This window comes from Balaenoptera musculus, chromosome 2 (assembly GCF_009873245.2).
Source record: "Balaenoptera musculus isolate JJ_BM4_2016_0621 chromosome 2, mBalMus1.pri.v3, whole genome shotgun sequence".
Lineage (NCBI taxonomy): Eukaryota > Metazoa > Chordata > Mammalia > Artiodactyla > Balaenopteridae > Balaenoptera > Balaenoptera musculus.
Window position 1 is genome coordinate 165,491,048 of NC_045786.1, and position 17,329 is coordinate 165,508,376.

Consider the following 17,329-nt stretch of genomic DNA (forward strand, 5'->3'; position numbering starts at 1 on the left):
CCTGCAGAAAGTGACAAGTAGGCTGAGCCCTGGAGGATGGGGGGCTTTCACTCCAGCTGTAGCCTGGGATGGGTATAGGGTGTCTGGAAGAGGGAAAGACCAGAAAAGTCCAATTTATTCCATCGCAAATGAAAATAACATGCTTTTCTTGGGGTTTTTTTGGGGTTTTTTTTTTGAGAAAATGATACCAAATGTATTGACTTCACAGAGCAGCATGAAACCTTTTCAAGGCAGGTGCCCCTCGCCATCTGGAGCATAATAGAGCTCCGGACTCTCGTCCATCCACATCTGCATTCTCAGAAAATCAGACTTCTCGGGAAAAGCAGGAAGAGGCCAGGCAGGGTCTGCTCTCTTCTCTGATCCCAACTCCAGGGAGCCCCTCCCACTGTGGCAGCAGTGGGAGCGCAGGGGGAGGCCAGTGCCATGCACTCATGGGGGTGCTTTTTGTCTCCAGGAATGGCCTGTGCAGCCGTGATTGGAGGAGGTGAGTCTCTTTGGGAAGAAACTCAAGCCCCCATCTGACCCTGGCCCTGGGCCCCCGGGACCACCTGGCCTTGACCAAGCCCAAGATTGCCTTGAGCCCCAGGACATGGGTGGGTAAGGGTGCAGTGGGCAGGGGACAGAGTTGGAACACTCGAGGTGACAAGAACCTTGCCAAGAAGGAACCGAAGCAAAGCCATTCAAAGCACCCAGGTCCAATCTCAGCTTCTCCAGGCAGGTTGTTAAATCTGTATGAACCCATGATTCCTCCCCAGAAAGCAGGGCCAGGGGTACCTCCAGAGGGTTGTAGGGGATGTGTAAGCTGAGCTGTAGGGATTCCTCGGACTGGTTTACAAACCTTCTAGCTTATCCTGTGAGCCCAGAGGTTTCCAGCTGTGCCCCTGGCCAGCATCCTCTAACACGGTGGCCAGAATTCAAGAAAATGAAAATATTTCTGTCACACCAGCCACAGTCTCAAGTGCTCATTGGCTACATACAGCCAGCGTGTTGGACACTGCAGATACAGAACGTTTCCTGGTTGCAGAAAGTTCTATGACTGCACTCTCTGGAGATGTAGGGGGCCCCTGGGGGGACGCCCACAGGCAGCTGCAGGGCAGAGGGCAGAAGCTACCACCCCAGCACCTCTTAAGAAGAGCAGCTCTGTCCTTATTCTGTGGGCCCTGTGATTGGGGGAAAGACACTATTTTCCCTGCCAAAAGGGGGTGCTTGAAGACCACCACTCCTTTAATTTTATTTCACACAAGGGCGGTTGAGGCACAGGGAGGACAGGTGAGCCTTCCAGGACCACAGCAAAACAGAGGAATGCACAGGCCTGGGATCCAGCTTCTTGGAGGGGCCCCGTCCACTCGTGTCCACTTCTACAGCCTTCCTTTGCTTCAGGCCCCATGGCTCTCACAAAAGCCAAGTGGACCCCTCACCTCATCCCCCCAGGAAGGTATCAGGGAGATCTGGGGAGTCTGTCCCCAGGGGCCAACCCTAAAGCTCCTCTCCCCTTACAGCCCTGGCCGTGGGGGCTGTGCCCGTGGTGCTGGGCGCCATGGGCTTCACCGGGGCAGGAATCGCCGCCTCCTCCTTAGCGGCCAAGATGATGTCAGCGGCCGCCATCGCCAATGGGGGCGGAGTTGCCGCTGGCGGCCTCGTGGCCACTCTCCAGTCCGTGGGTAAGTGTCCGGGCGGGAGGAGGGGGGGAAGGTGTGACACCCCAGCACAGGATTCAGGCCAGAGGCTAAGCCGGAGGGAGGGCCTGTCTCCTTCCTCCAGCTTCGTGGGCATCAGTGTCCCTGGTCCTTTGTGTCTCCCTCACTGTCCCCTCTTCTGGTTGGGGGTGGGTTTGGGGGCACTGGGGGCGTGCAGCGCAGCAGGTGCGCGTTCCCCATCAGCCCTACAAAACCTGCATAGGGCCCTCCCCTCGCTGGGCCCAGCCTCGTGCTGGGGAGGGAGAGGCAGAGACCCTCTGCCATTTCTCAGAGGGTCTGTCCTGTCGCTGGTGGAGTCACCACCAGAGTGCGTGTCTGCTCTTCGGGCAGCCATGGGCAGCAGCCCCTCCCCAAAGCAGACCTCCTGGGGTTTCAGGAAGTAGAGGAGGGAACAGGACTGGGACGTCTGGGTCTTGGGCCTCCTGAGGATCCTGGGTTCTCTGACCTCCACTGTCCTGCCGGGAGCTGCCGGGGCTGCCTGTCCCCTTGTGCTCTAACTCCCTTCTCTCTCCCAGGGGCAGCTGGACTTTCCACGTCATCCAACATCATCCTGGGCTTGGCTGGGTCAGCTTTGGGGGCCGGGTTTTGGGGTACAAAAAAGAAAGCCCCTCCCCCTCCTCCACCAGGATCCAGTACTGAAGCAGAGAGGGGCTCCCGTGCTGGAGATGACCCTCCAGGGCCTCAGGATGTCAGTCCCCCAAATGACAAGTCCTCTGCCTCCCAAAATTCTTCAAAGAAGCATAGGAAATAAAGACGAGACGCTGTGACCTTCACGAGTGTCCGCACTGCCTTCTTGTTTACCAGGCAGGTTGCAGCGCATCTGCAGAGCCGTGGCTTCGGGTTGGGGGGCAGCAGGAACTCTGTAAGAACGGGCACTGATATCTGCAACAGGAAGCCACGTCTGTTGCAGTCCTGCCACCCAGCTGTGACCCTGGGAAGGTCATGTCTCCCCTTTGAGCCTCAGTTTGCTGCTCTTTGGATGGGATCGTGGATCACATGTCTTCTAAGATGTCAGCCAGAGGCAGCATTATAGGATGGCTTGGCCCTGGGGTCACTTTGAGCCATTGACCCTCAGTTATGAAACACTTTATCCTCAGGGATTATTGACCCCTCCCCCCTCCACCCACGACTCTGGGTCTGACTGTACCATGAGTCTAGGAACTCAGCAACACTGTCTGCCTGGCCTGGTGGCCTTTGGAGCTGTTCAGGTAGGTAGAGAATTTGCATTTCTCCAGAGAGCTCTGTCCCGGTTGGTGTAGAGCTCAGGGTCTTTAGGCTCCAAGGGAGACTGGCCAGAACCTGCAAGGACAGACAGGCCTCCCTTCCCTGGTGGGGCTCCCAAGAGGCTTGTCAATGCAGAACACTCATCTATCTCCTAAGGCCCACTGGCTGCCTGGTCCTGGATCAGGTGGCAGGCATTCTACGTGTGTGGACCTGGCCTCTGCCACCTGCCTGCCTGCCCATGCAGATAACCCACACCCAGCTTCTGGCAGCCCTGCTTCCACTTTAGACTTGACTCTCAGATCTCATCCTATTGGCTCCAGGACCCCAGCCCAGGTCCCCACTCTGGCCTTCACCCCTGTCTTCCTTTACTGCCCCTCCTCCACCAGGCTCTCTCCCTCGGATGCTGCCTCAGCTCACTCATACAGCTCCCAGCTAGCCTCAAGGGCTCCATCCCAGGCTCTGTGGCTTCAGTGGATCCAAGGGGTCCCTATCTGCTTAGGGTGTGTAACAGAGAAGAACAAACCTGACTCCACAATGGATCTATTCCTTGAGCTCTAACCTTTGTGCTCTATTGCCTGTGCTTAGTCATGCTGGTTCTGCACCTGTTGTAACAGAATATTCCTGTTGCCTGAAATCTACAGGACAGCCCATTCTCAAGGCTCTGACCCTTAAAGGTATAATATTTCTCCATTAAAGCTGGAGAACAGAGAATAACATTTGTCTTCTTGGAGGTTTATAGGAACATTGTGACCAGACCTATGGGGCACAGCTGCAAGAACAAAGGCACCAAGAAGATTGCAACAACCTGCCACACCCCCTCCCCTTTTAGCATAAAAGAAACCTGAATTCTAACTCAGGGAAGATGGTTCTTTGGGACAGGAGTCCCCCATCTTCTCGGTCTGCTGGCTTTCTGAATAAAGTCTCTATTCATCACCCCAACAACTTGTCTCTCAATTTATTGGCCTGTCGTGTGGCAAGCCATAGGAGCTTAGATTTGGTAACAGGTGCAGTGTTGGTAGGGGTTGGGGGATGCAAGCACACAGTTGATGGCGTTAAGGGACCTGTGGTCAATTACAGTAATGACCACATTCTCCAAGCCCTTTCGATGTATCTGTACAGCTCCTCTCACCAAGGGCTGGTATTTATTGTCCCTCCCTGAATCTGGGCTGGCCTGCTGGGACAACAAACACACGGACAGAACGGAATGCAGGAGTCAACCCATTTCTTCCAGACGAGGTCCAGACACATGACTGAGCCCAGCTACGATCCACAAAGCCAGCCCACAGCTATCTGCTGATGTATGAGGGAGCCCAGCTGAGACCAGAAGAACCACCTGTCTAAACGGCTGACCCACCGAATCCTGAACTCTCTCTATATCTTTATTCATTAAATTTGGTGGGCATTTGTTACATACCAATAGCTAACTGATAACCTGACACAATGTGTGCAAGCCATTGAGAGATTCAAGCTATATTGCTTGGAGGAGAGAGAAGACAGACATTAATTGTAGCTATCTGGGAAGACTGCTTGGAGGAGGTGCTGCTTATTTAAGGATTATGTAGCTATAAATAATAGAATTTTGATTAAAACTGTCTCAGCGTTCAAGGGACTTTTTTGGCTTGCTAACTGAACAATAGAAAAGTCATTTGGCTTCAGGCAAAGTTTGATTCAGCAGCTCAACACTGATGCCAAGGACCTGTTTTTTTCTATCCCTCCTCTCTTTGTTACCCAACACAAGTTTGTGTGCCTGGGGCACAGTGAGGCCAGACAAACCGAAATTTTGGAGTTTGGGGTTTATTGCAGGGCCATGAAAGAACGGGGTGGCTCATGCCCCAAAAAACTGCAAGTCCCCAAAGGGTTTCAGCAAAACATTTTTAAAGGCCAGGTGAGGGAGGGGCATCCCAGGGCCTGTGATCGGCTTGCACGCAATTCTCTGATTGGTTGATGTGGAGGTAACAGGGCAGTTAACATTATCAGTCCTTACGTGCCAGTAGGTCTGGGGGCTACCTGCTCATGGTCATCAATCTCTTCCATTTGGTGGTGGTTTTTAGCATCTGAAAACCTCAGGAAATATGCACGAGATACTGTTATCTGGGCACTTCAGAGAGGAGCTACAGCAGAGGATACTGGGGAGGCGTCTGTCCCTCCCGGGAAGTCCCTATAGGGTCCTGCTCAGTTCACCTGCTTTCTGAAGCAGCAGCTTCACACTATGGCTGCCGACTCTCATGGTTAACAAGAGGGCTGTTAGCACACGCTGAAGGCTACCTCCTTCTATTTCACGTCTCCCCCCAAAAGAGTATATTTTCAGGAACCTTCTGCTGAAAAGCAAGGAAACTTCCTTCCCAAATATCTCTGGTAAATGTTTCTGTAAGTATCTTATGGACTTCCCTGGTGGCGCAGTGGTTAGAAATCCGCCTGCCAATGCAGGGGACAAGGGTTCGAGCCCTGGTCCGCGAAGATCCCACATGCCGCGGAGCAACGAAGCCCGTGCGCCACAACTACTGAGTCTGCGCTCTCGAGCCCACGAGCCACAACTACTAAGCCCGTGCGCCTAGAGCCCGTGCTCTGCAACAAGAGAAGCCACCGCAATGAGAAGCCCGCGCAGCACAACGAAGAGCAGCCCCCGCTCGCCGCAACTAGAGAAAAGCCCACGCGCCGCAATGAAGGCCCAACACAGCCAAAAATAAATAAATCAATATATTAAAAAAAATAAGCTAAATATGAGTCTTTATTTTTAAAAAACAGATGTTCCTGTAAGTATCTTAAACGGAGTCATCTATTTATTCCTAAACTGGTTACTTTGGCCCAAGGGATGGATGTGATGATTGATTTCACTCAGTCTGGGATCGCGTTTGGAGGCTGGGAGGAGAGCCCAGGCCTCTGATAAACCCAGACTCAGGGCAGGGGCTCCAGTACCCGAAAGAGAAGTAAGTTCCTGTTTCTAAGAGGACAGGAACTTGGGACGCTACGTGGCCGAAGACAGTGACTGTCCCCTACAGACAGCACAAGGCTTGTCCTCTGACGGAAGACTGGCCCTTGTAGGGGAAACCGGAGCAGTCTCCCGGCCAGGCTTGCTGTGCCTTTCTCTGTCTTTTAAAAATCTTCCTACTGCTTCAGCAATTAGGGAAGAGCATGATGGACCTGAAGCCAGGCCATCGGTAAGTTTTTGTCTTTTTATTTTTTAATGTTACAAAACGGGGTTTTTATGACTTGCTAATGAAAACTAACATTTTACTGCACTTAAATTACCTAAGGTGGGGCATGTTGATAACAGGGGAGGCCGTGCATGTTGGGGAGCAGGGAGTATAGGGGAAATCTCTGCCATGAACCTCAGTTTTGTTCGGAACCTGAAACTGCTCTGAAAAATAAAGTCTATTAAAACAATTACCTAGTAAAGATTTACCTAATATATACTCATTCTAATAATACATTCACACCTGAGAAATATTATTCATTAATAAACGCATTTGCTCTTAACCATCTGAATGACTACAGATTAGGCTAAAGCTGATTTGGGTCTGACAACCATCCTCTCCTATCATCACAGTCCCTCACTCCCACTCCCAGAAGTAAGTGCTGCTACAATTGGATAAGTATTCGGTTGGCCAAAAATTTCGTTAGGTTTTTCCCGCAAGATGTTATGGAAAAACCCAAACGGGGCTTCCCTGGTGGCGCAGTGGTTGAGAATCTGCCTGCCAATGCAGGGGACTCGGGTTCGAGCCCTGGTCTGGGAAGATCCCACATGCCACGGAGCAACTGGGCCCGAGAGCCACAATTACTGAGCCTGCGTGTCTGGAGCCTGTGCTCCGCAACAAGAGAGGCCGCAATGATGAGAGGCCCGCGCACCGCGATGAAGAGTGGTCCCCACTTGCCGCAACTAGAGAAAGCCCTCGCACAGAAACGAAGACTCAACACAGTCATAAATAAATAAATAAATAAGTAAAAGAACGGGAATTTCAAAAAAAAAAAAAAGAAAAACCCAAACGAGCTTTTTGGCCAACCCAATACTTTCCATTCTCTCTCTCTCTCTCTCTTTATTTATTTATTTATTTATTTATGGCTGTGTTGGGTCTTCGTTTCTGCACGAGGGCTTTCTCTAGTTGCGGCAAGCGGGGGCCACTCTTCATCGCGGTGCGCGGGCCTCTCACTATCGCGGCCTCTCTTATTGCGGAGCACAGGCTCCAGACGCGCAGGCTCAGCAATTGTGGCTCAGGGGCCTAGTCGCTCCGCGGCACGTGGGATCTTCCCAGACCAGGGCTCGAACCCGAGTCTCCTGCATTGGCAGGCAGATTCTCAACCACTGCGCTACCAGGGAAGCCCTCCATTCTCTTTTATAGTGACTTCCTGTGATAGATGATAGATAGATAGGTAGATAGACGTGAGAGATAGACGACTTCAGAGAACATATTTATTTATTTAAATTCTTAATTAATTAATTAATTTTTGGCAGCGTTGGGTCTTCGTTGCTGCACGCGGGCTTTCTTTTAGTTGCAGCGAGCTGGGGGCTACTCTTCGTTGCAGTGTGCAGGCCTCTCATTAAGGTGGCTTCCCTTGAACGAAGCGGAGCACGGGCTTCATTCGTTGTGGCACGTGGGCTCAGTAGTTGTGGAGCACAGGCTCTAGAGTGCAGGCTCAGTAGTTGTGGCGCACGGGCTTAGTTGCTCCGCGGCATGAGGGATCTTCCCGGACCTGGGCTCGAAGGATTCTTAAGCACTGCATCACCAGGGAAGCCCCAGAGAATACATTTAATGTAGTGCTGTTATATGCATTTTTTGATATAGTTTTGTTTTAACTCATACATATTGTTGTGCAGCTCGCTTTTTTCTATTCTATAGGTCTTTCTCATTATTTTTAACTACTGTTTGGCATTCCATGGTTATCATACACCATATTTTATTTAGCGTTTTCTCATTTTACTAATATTCGTGTAGCTTAATGTTAAAAGAAAAGAAGATTCCTGTTTTGGAGAAATCTCAACTGAAACTTCAGAGCTGAGAACAGGGGGGCACAAGGACCTTTACTTCCAAAGAGCGCTGCTGACCATGCCCCTTGGGGCTAACAGTTCTGTGACTATCAGCCCCTGGCACCTATATCCAGTCTATATGTGGGAGGGCTTGGGAGTCATTGAAAAAGATGCTTTAAAAGCAATTCGTTCAACCAATATTTGCTGAATGCCCACTTGTGCTCTGAGTGCCGTGACACAGGGTTTAATGGGACAGAGACCTCTGTCCTCATGGAGCTTTGATGGGCGCCTGGAGGATGCTTTAGCTTTTCTTGGTCCAGATCTCAGAGCCCCAGCGGTATGCAGTATGAGATCTCTCACACATGCGACAGTTGGGTGCATCCAGGGCTGTCTACCCACAGAGAGTGGGCAGTGGAGGAGAGGTTGGACCACTGGAGCTTGGCAGTGTGAGGAAGCTGCGTTCCTGAGGGTCACATGGAGGCTTGGACAGGCGATGGGGTTCGAGCCATCTTCAAAAGACTCAGCCAAGAGGGTGCCTGCCTAGGTGTGGAGACCCGGGAAGAAATGGATGCAGCAGCGGCAGGGGCAGGGGGCAGGGGGACGGGGAAAGAAAGAGAAAGGGTCCAGAGAACTCAGGTAAAGAGCACAATGGGAGGGCCCCACGGGGAGTTGGCAAAGAACTCCCTGCATGACTCTTTAGCTCATCTGTAAAATGGGGATAATAGGACCTCTTCAGGGGGTTGTTGTGAGGATTAAAATACTTAATACCCGCAAGCACAGTGCTTGGACCAAAGCAAGAGTCGGGCCCAAAAGTGTCCCCTTGTAGGAGAGCTCTGCGGATGCTGTGGCAATCTGTCTTTGGCGCCCTCTGCTGGGGAAGATTCAAAGTGCCAGCTCTCTGTAGACTCTTGGACCCTCCGGTCAGCAGGGTTCACTCACCCACAGGGTCCTTGCCAATGGGAAGCTTCCCCTGGCTGGACACCTCCAGTTCTGTCTCCGGCCACCGCTCTCCAGCAATCCACCCATCCTGGGTTCCCCTCGACCTTCTGGGCTGTGTTTATGTCCGAGTTCTCAGCTCTTCCAGCTCTGCCTGCCTGATTCCACATTTGGGCCACGGGAAACAGTCAGGAGCTCTAAAGGAGCAGCTCCCCGCCCAGAGTGGTCCCCTTGCCCTCCGTTTGTTGCAGCAAAAATAGAAATAAAGTCTCCCCTCTCCTGAGAACAAGGAAAATAAAGGCAACAGTGAACAGGCTAGAGAAGAAACATAACCTGGCCTGAAAGAGTTAATCACGCCTAGTTTTATTTTAACTGTTACTAAAACTAGATTTGTACTTCACAAAGCTAATCTATCACTCTTTAACACTATGTGAATTACATCCTGGCCTGCCTTGTAGCAAATCACCCCTTGTAGCATTTGCATTTCAAAAAGAAGTTCACCTGCCAATAACCCTGAGACAAAGGGACCCAATTACAGGTCTGTCTGATGCCAGTTGTGACTGTTTTGAAATAATGCAGGAAGAAGAAGAATGCAAGACCTTCACTGTTTTGATCCTTATCATATACGCGGGACTGCAAGCCCCACATATAAAATCTTCTCCGAGTCCCTGAGGCGGGGGTGGGGGAAGGGTGGGGAGGGGTGGGGGAGGCGGGGGGGGGGGGGGGGGGGAGGGGGGAGGGGGGGGGAGGGGGGGGGAGGGGAGGGGAGGGGTGGGGAGGGGAGGGGAGGGGAGAGGTGGGGGGGACGGGAGGGGTGGGGAGGGGAGGGGGTGGCACAGTTCTTGAGGCACTAGCCTGCTGTGTCTTCCCTTCTGCCTGGCAGAGGAAGAAAGCCATCTCTCTTATCCTCCAAGATCTCTGTCTCTGTATTTCTGTAAGGCATCTGTGCACAGAGAAGCCGAGATTTCGGCAACACTTTCTCAGGAAGGCCTGTCAGCTACTGTCTTCTGCTTTTAGCCCTTATAGGCCCAACTCTGACACCTGTCCTTGTTTCCCTCAAATTCCAAGGGATTCATGTCCAGCTTTCCAAAAGGGGTCCCACTGAGGTGCAGCTGGCCAAAGCACTTTCCCTCTTGTCACCCATGGGACTTGAAGGAAAGCAACGGCCACCAGTGCTCTCTTGTTCTTTCCCCTTCTCCCTTTCCTTTCCTCTCCAACCTCAACTCCCTAATTCATCCTCTACTTTTAAAACTGGTTTTCCAGTTTCTTAGCATAGCTTTACAGCAGAGCTTAGAAGGTCGAGGTTCTTGGCCCATGATTGACCCGTTCCCTGTCTTTGAACCTCAGTTGAAGATAGCAATGAACATTCAACCAGTTCCAAGAAAGTTCTGCATTTAACATTTGTATGTGGTAAAAGTATAAAACCATGCCTGGGAATAATCAACTCTAAATTCTGGAGGGTGACTCCCTGTGGGGAAGGGGGCAGAGAAAGGAGGGAGATTAGAAGGGATTCTTGCGTCATGTAAATTGTATCTGTAACGCTTGAAGTCCTGAGCTGAGGGGTGGGCAAAGAAGTGTTTGTTTTATTATTATCTATAGCTTTTTGGATACCTGAAAATATTTCATGTTCTAGACAGATTATATAATAATATGTCATAGTATATACTCATATTTTAAGAGTAAGGTGAAAAAGAGAAGAGCAGCTGTCTATGGCTCTTTCAACACTTTGTAGTAAAGGCAGCAGAGAAATGAAACGGCACTCGGCAAGATCTTGGGGTCAGGAAGTGATTAGAAAATTGATCTCTGTAATAAATAAGTTTGTCCTTTGGGGAAGATGTTACCAAAGCAAGCTCGTGTGCCCCAGGCAGAGGGAGGCCAAACAAACCCAAACTTTGGAGTTTGGAGTAGAGCGATGTTTATTGCTGGGCTGAGCCCCCTCAAAACCTCAAACTCCCTGAAGGGTTTCAGCAAAGTATTTTTAAAGGCCAGGTAAGGGAGGGGCGTCCCAGGGTATGTAATCAGCTCCTGCACAATTCTCTGATTGGTTGATGGTGATCGATCCTTAAGCACCAGAAGCTCTGGGGGCTATGTGCTCAGAATCATCCAGCAGTTAACATCTTCCATTTGGTGGTGGTTTTAGCCTCTGAAAAACTCAGGAAATATGCATCAGCTACTGTTATCTAGGTACTTCTCAGAGGAGCTAAAGCACAGGACATGGGGGAAGGGTGTCCCAGGAAGGCCCCATAGGGCCCTGCAAGGTTACCAAGACAGGAGAAAAATGGGTTTGGCTTTCGTTTTCCTGGGAAAATGAAAGCTATCTCTCTGGCTGCCTGCATTCCTTTGGGCTGTACTTCAGGTGGGTGGAACTGCTATAAACATCCTGCCTCAGACCTTCCCAGAACACAGACAAGCTCAAGACCCACAGGTCAGTTCCACATCTTCAGAAAGTCTGCTCCTTTGGGTGAGACAGGCAGGGGTGGGCAGGGGCTGCTCCTTCCTGACGGCCCTACCTTCGGGGGGCGGGTGGGCTCGGCGAGTGGAGGGGAGACCCGTGTGAATCCACTGGAAGAATTGTCTCATGTTTCTCATCTGGGTGGCTGCAGTCAGAGAAGCTGGGTCTTGGGAGGGAAGTGACTTAAGCCCCCAGCTGGGCTCTGGGACTCTGGAAGCCATAAGCCTAGTCCGTGCCCGGGTGACCCTCCAGCCGTGAGCCTGGGTAGGGGTGAGGTGGGCAGGGGGAAGAGACAAGCATTAGGAGGAACCAAATCAGAGCCATTCCAAGCCCACGCTTTGGAAGCAGCTGGGCCTGGGTCGAGTCCCGCGTTGCCAAGCCAAGCTTTGTGATCTTGGATGAATCTCTTACCGTCTCTGTGCCAGCATTTCCTCATCGTAAAATGGGGATAGTAATCTCATCCTTCCCGTTGAGTTAGTGAGGAGAGTGCATGAGAACAGGAACCCAGAACAACCTGACCGTGGTATAGGCCTTAAAAACGTAATTCGTCCTGATTTCCTAATTCTGGCACATTTTAAATTACTCCAGGGAGATTTAAGGGAGTTCTAGAAATCTGTTTCAGGAGGAGGGAAGCAGCCCACCTCGGGAAGTAAGATCTCCCTCCAGCCCCCTCCCCACCTTCCCCTCACACAGGTCCTTCTGTAACCCCAGTACCATACCTTGGACCCTTCCCAGGCCTGCATCTTCCACAAGCTCAGAGCAGCCTCTCTACCCCTTGGAGCCCCTTGAGATTTTTAAGGGCAGTGGGTGTGACCCCAGTTCTGGTGTCCTCATCTCCCCATCAAAGCTCCAATGTTTCAGCAGTTTTGGTGCCGGTCATTTTCTGTGCCATAGAATTTACCAGCACTGTCCTCTTAGCATCTAACCTGGCTTCCTAGATACTGTCTGCAGGGAGCCTGGTCAAAGTGGGCGGGGCAGCCTCTGGAGGTATCTTGGCAGGACTTCCTTGGGTGAGTGTTCCTGGCAGGGACTGGTGGGAGGTGGCATGGGGGCTAGGGAGGGCACAGGGTCCTGCCCAAGGACCCATGGGAGGGGACAATAGCATCACCTTCAGTCTCTCTCCCTCCCCTGTCCTTCCCCTTGGGCGTCTGCCCTGGCTTTCTCTCTGAGAGGGGTCAGAGGGAGGCAGGTCCCTGGGCACAGGGGATCTGGGCCCCCTGCCCTCTCCCGCCTAGAGAGGGGGGACCCTAAGGGACCCTGCGGCTGAGGCCCGCTCTCTGGCTCTCACTTCCCCGGGATTCACCACCAGAATTCTCCTCCTTTAGTTTTTTACCTAAGCGTCCAACCAGCCTTTCGTAAGTTTGTCTTGATGGATCTCAGATCCAGAGCATTGATTTGAACAAAATTCTTCAATTCAGGCCCGTTTTCTTCAGTTAGTTCTTGCAAGCCCCCTTTCTGGTTTTATTTATTTATTCTCGCTGTTTATCTTCCCTTTTGCCTGCAATTCCCCCCTCTCATATTAGAAAGTCAGCCTTTCTAACATGTTGAACGTGTATCTGTTTTTCGTATATTTTTTTGTAAAATGGGTGTTGCTTTTTGTTTGGATGTGGTTTAGTTTACATACAGAAAAGTGTATTGTATATCTCATTTTATTTCTTTTATTCGACACTGAGAACTATGTTTCTGAGATCCCTCAGGGTCGATAGGTGAGCTTCTAATCCTTGCTTTCAATCGCTGCAAAGTGCTCCAATGTGCATCTGCCACCATTCAACTTTCTGCCCCTAGGGTGGACCCCTGGGGTCCTCCCACCTCTGCCAACAGAAACTGTACAACATGGAATTGGCTGGGGGGTGGGGTGGGCGGTGACACAGCCTCCAACCACCGCCCAACCTCTGACCTCTGACTCCTGTGCATCACCCTCTGTTCTTAGGGCTCACCATGTCATCCAGCGCTGCCCTGGCTGGGGCCACATATACCCTGGGATCCTTGCTGGGGACACTGAACGGCTCCTACCTGCTAGGATGCCCTGCTGCGGCCCTGACCACTTTCCCACTAGGAGGTAACTGGCCCTGGGTGATAGACACCCCTCCATGGACCCCTACTCAGCACATGGGAGTATGACAAGAAAGTTAAGACCTGGGCCACAACTGGCAGTCTTCCTCATGGTCAGAAATATGAGGACTCCTCAGCTTATGAGAAACAATTCGTAAGATGAAAAGAATCAGAACAGCTGAATTTGATCAAACGCTGTGACATCCTAGTCACTAAGCTTAGCGCTTGACATTTATCAATTCATTTAATTCTCATAACAACCCCAGAGAAAGATGATATTGCCCCTTATTTACAAATGAAGGAAGCGTTGTCCAAGGGCCCTGGGCTGGGAGGTGAGGTGGGGTGGGTAGCTGCTCCGAAGCCTGCGACAGGAAGTAGAACAGAAATGCAGGCGCCGGGGCCTGGGAGGAAGGCTCAGGGCAGGCCAGGTTCTGAACAGCCCAGAAGGGCCATGCTCCTCCACCCGGAGATGCCCACTGGGGGAGCCCTGCAGGCAGGCCATCAGACAGACAGCACCCTTTCCCCTGGGCCGTCTGTGTGTTGGGGCCCAGGTACGCCAAGCTGCTTGCCAGCCTGGCATCATCTCTCCTCCCAAACAATAATGCTGAGCCTCAAATACCCTTTAACTGGGCTCTTGATTCTTGAGTCTCTGGTTCCATACCCCAACCAGGTGGCCCACTGGTCACTTAGGGTTTAGCTTTCATACCCCTTAACCTCTTTACTTCCTTTGCTGCCACCCCAAAGCTCTCTTCCTGGGGAGCTGGCTGAGCTCACTCCTGCACACCTTGCTGGTGTTAGAACTCCTGGTCCCCACTGGCCCCAAAGATTGCAGTCCTGGCTGCTATAGCTGCTGCAGACCGAGAGCTCCGCCAGGGAGTTCCAGGGACTCTCAGTGTTGGGGAGCCAGGCAACTATGGTCCAGGGCTGTGAGGGGCTCCAGCCACAGGGGATCAAGGATGGTTCTGATTGGGAGGGTCAGGGTCCGCTTTCCAGAGGAAGGGGCAACAGGTGGGGCCTGGCAGAATCAGGAACATTCAGTGCGTTCCAGCACTGTTCTCAAGCAGCCTTCAGGCCTTCAGCGGTGCTTGCCCTGATTTCAGCCGGGTCCTGCAAAATGAAACACACCTCTCCACAAGGACTTACTGCTGTGGGAAGAGGTTTCTCTGGACGAAGGGAGAAGGTTATATAACGCCCCCCCCCCACCCCCGCCAGACACACACTCATAAACCACCAACCCTATTTCAGATGAACTAACATCCCGGCTCAGAGGGCGTGACACTCACTTCCTTCGCCTCTTCCTGCCCGAGTCAAACCACCATGCCCTAAATTACTTTGCCAAGAGTCCCGCATTCACTGTGAAGGGGGCTGTAGCTGCACGCCTTCCTTCTCAAATCTGTAAGGTTTTGTTTGTTTTTGTTTTGACCAAACCTGGCTTGGAAGGCAGAGAGAAAAAAGAACTTTTGTGCTTCCCACAAACAACCCCCAACCAACCAGTCCGCAGACATTAAAAAGACACGCAACAAAACCCCTATCTGATGGTTGGGTTTTTCTGGAACAAGGCCCTCAAACCCCGTCTCCAGATTACTCTAGGCCAACGCATGCAGGTCCACTGAGGACAGGTCACCCGCCTCCCCAGCAGCCCTTGCCAAGCTCAGGGCTGTGGCTCACCTTCTCAGGAAGAAGCAGGCAGGGGTCCTTCCTCCCTGTGTCTCCCAGCCTGGGGCAGCGCCCCCGTAGGCGGGCTGTGGGCTCAGGGAGTGGAGGGGCAGCCAGTGTGGATGCACTCACAGAATGTTCTTTCGGTTTCCAGCCAAGGCTGCTGCAGCTGTGGTGGGAGGAGGTAAGTCCCTGCCGCGAGAACCTGCTCCTGGCCCATCCCCAGGCTCTGGGACCTGGGGAGCCGCTGGCCTTGCACCTGCCCCAGGCTTCCTGTACGTTGTAGGGTGGGAGGCGCTGGAATGAGAAAAATGAGGCGCTTCCCTGCTCGCACAGAGGCAGACCCAGCAGGGACCCAACCTCCTTGCCCAGCCTCCACCGCGTGACTTGGGATGTGGCTTTGAACTCCTCTGGGTTCAGTTTTCCTCGTGAAAAACAGGCCAAGGCTGCCCGTTCAGGGTTATTGTGAGGGTTACGTAGGATGAGACATGCGCACAGTCTGGACCCAGGAGGTGTGTTAAGGAGAAGCCATTGGCTCAGCGACTCTGGCTTCCGATTGCTCTGCGGTGACGCCGTGGACACCCAGAGTTGGGATCCAAGCAGGGCTCAGACCGTGCTCCCTGCTTTATGCTGGGCCCTGGGTAAGATTTCATTGTATTAAAGATTTCCTCAGCGAACACAAGAAGCTTGCACACCTCCGCCCCGCCCCCAACTTAGTTCCAGGATTTTACTAAGGCAGAAACTGAGGCCTTTCCCGAGGATGGTCCTGCTGCAGATCAGAGGCCTGACCCCGGTGACCCCGTGGCCCTCCCCTCCGCTTTCCCCACCAGCTGTGCCGCCCTCCTTTACTCCTGACTGTGGGCTGTGCCTGGAATCTCTCCCAAGCTCAGGCTTATACCCCTTCTCCAGGCTCCCTGAAGTCCCCCAAGCTTGATGTGCTGTGCGTGTGTGATTTGGGGGCGTGTCCATCTCCCCCTCAACCCAGCTCCTCTCCCCCTACAGCCCTGGCCGTGGGGGCTGTGCCCACGGTGCTGGGCGCCGTGGGCTTCACCGGGGCAGGAATCGCCGCCTCCTCCTTAGCGGCCAAGATGATGTCAGCGGCCGCCATCGCCAATGGGGGCGGAGTTGCCGCCGGCAGCCTCGTGGCCACTTTCCAGTCGGTGGGTAAGTGTCCCCGATGGGCTTGGTGTGGAGGGTGAGGGAGGACAAGAGCCTCAGAGCATCCAGCCCTGACCTTAGCCCTGGTGAGCCCCAGTCTGCCTGTGCCTTTGTCTCACCCTCCGTGGTCACTCTCTCTGGGTCTCCGAAGCAGGCATGTTGCCGGGGGCAGGTGCTCTGGCCTAGGGTGTGCTCGGCTCAGGCTGACTCTGCCCAAAGCAGACTTTCTGAGTTAGCTGGGGCATCTCTGTCCCACCTGGGGTTCAGCCTTCTTTCCCAGAGAGTGAGGCAGCTCCCAGCCATCGGTTTCACCACTGGAGTTCATGCCTTTGGGTACCTGCTTGCAGCAGCCTTTCCGAAACAGAGATCCTCGGGGGTTGGGGAAACAGAGAAGGGTTCTGGGTGGGATCTCTGGGCCTGAGGCCCTCCTGACAGGCCCTGGAGTCTCGGACCCCATGGTTCTGCCCCACAAGCTGCCCCAGGCTGCCTGTCCCATTCTACTCACCCTCTGCTTCTCCCCCAGGATCAGCTGGACTCTCCCTGTCATCCAGAGTCCTCCTGGGATCCGCTGGGTTTGCCCTTGTGTCCCTCGTGGTGGGCTTGTGACACCTCCCTGTCACTCCCTTTGCAGAGAAGAGGACCAGGTAGTGCCCTGCTCGCCAACCTGATGCAGTAAGGGACCAAACGCTGCACCCCCAGAGGAAAATAAGAAATAAAAATGAGTTGTTGCAGCCCCTCTGGATCCCTTCCTTCTTGTTTGCCTGAAGTCGGGGTCGGGGAAGGCTCACTTCTCTTAGAGCGACATGGTGTCGGGGTGCCCAGAGATGGACTGAGTCAAACCGTGAAGCCTGGAACCTGCCCTTGCCCAGCTTCTGACTCTGTGTGTGACCCCGGGTGGGTCACCTCCGCTCTGGGCCTGCATTCGGCCCTCTCTATATGGGGAGTTGGTCTGAAAGACCTCAAAGGTCCCAGCCAGGGTGGGTGTTTTGGCTCAGTTCCTGTGCAGAGTCAGGAATGGAAGGGGAGGGGGCATCCTCTTTGGAGCCTCATTTGCACGCACCCCACTCCCACCCTCTGCATTGCAATGGCTATTTCCTAAGTGGCCTGGCTGAGGCTCAGAAAGCAACAGCCCCCGGATGTCACTGCTTCCTCCCAAAGTCAAAGTCCAGTGCCCTGGCCTTTTTCCCCCAA

At 52.9% G+C, this 17,329-nt stretch overlaps 1 protein-coding gene across 17 annotated transcripts in view; it reads left to right on the plus strand.

Annotated features, from left to right (window-relative positions):
* Positions 1-16,874, plus strand: part of LOC118890846 (interferon alpha-inducible protein 27-like protein 2) — a 31,697-nt gene extending 14,823 nt beyond the window's left edge. For 8 of the 17 annotated variants that reach the window (XM_036844187.1, XM_036844183.1, XM_036844185.1 and 5 more), the window contains 3 exons: positions 455-484; positions 1,500-1,661; positions 2,213-2,470. In XM_036844187.1, coding sequence (XP_036700082.1) covers positions 455-484; positions 1,500-1,661; positions 2,213-2,448 — 428 coding nt within the window. In that variant the 3' untranslated portion in view covers positions 2,449-2,470. Of the gene's footprint in view, positions 1-454; positions 485-1,499; positions 1,662-2,212; positions 2,471-11,112; positions 11,282-12,210; positions 12,283-13,202; positions 13,332-15,134; positions 15,165-15,982; positions 16,145-16,661 lie in introns of those variants that run through there. The other 9 variants (XM_036844193.1, XM_036844195.1, XM_036844197.1 and 6 more) reach the window with 9 other exon arrangements.
* Positions 16,875-17,329: the final 455 nt, after the last annotated feature.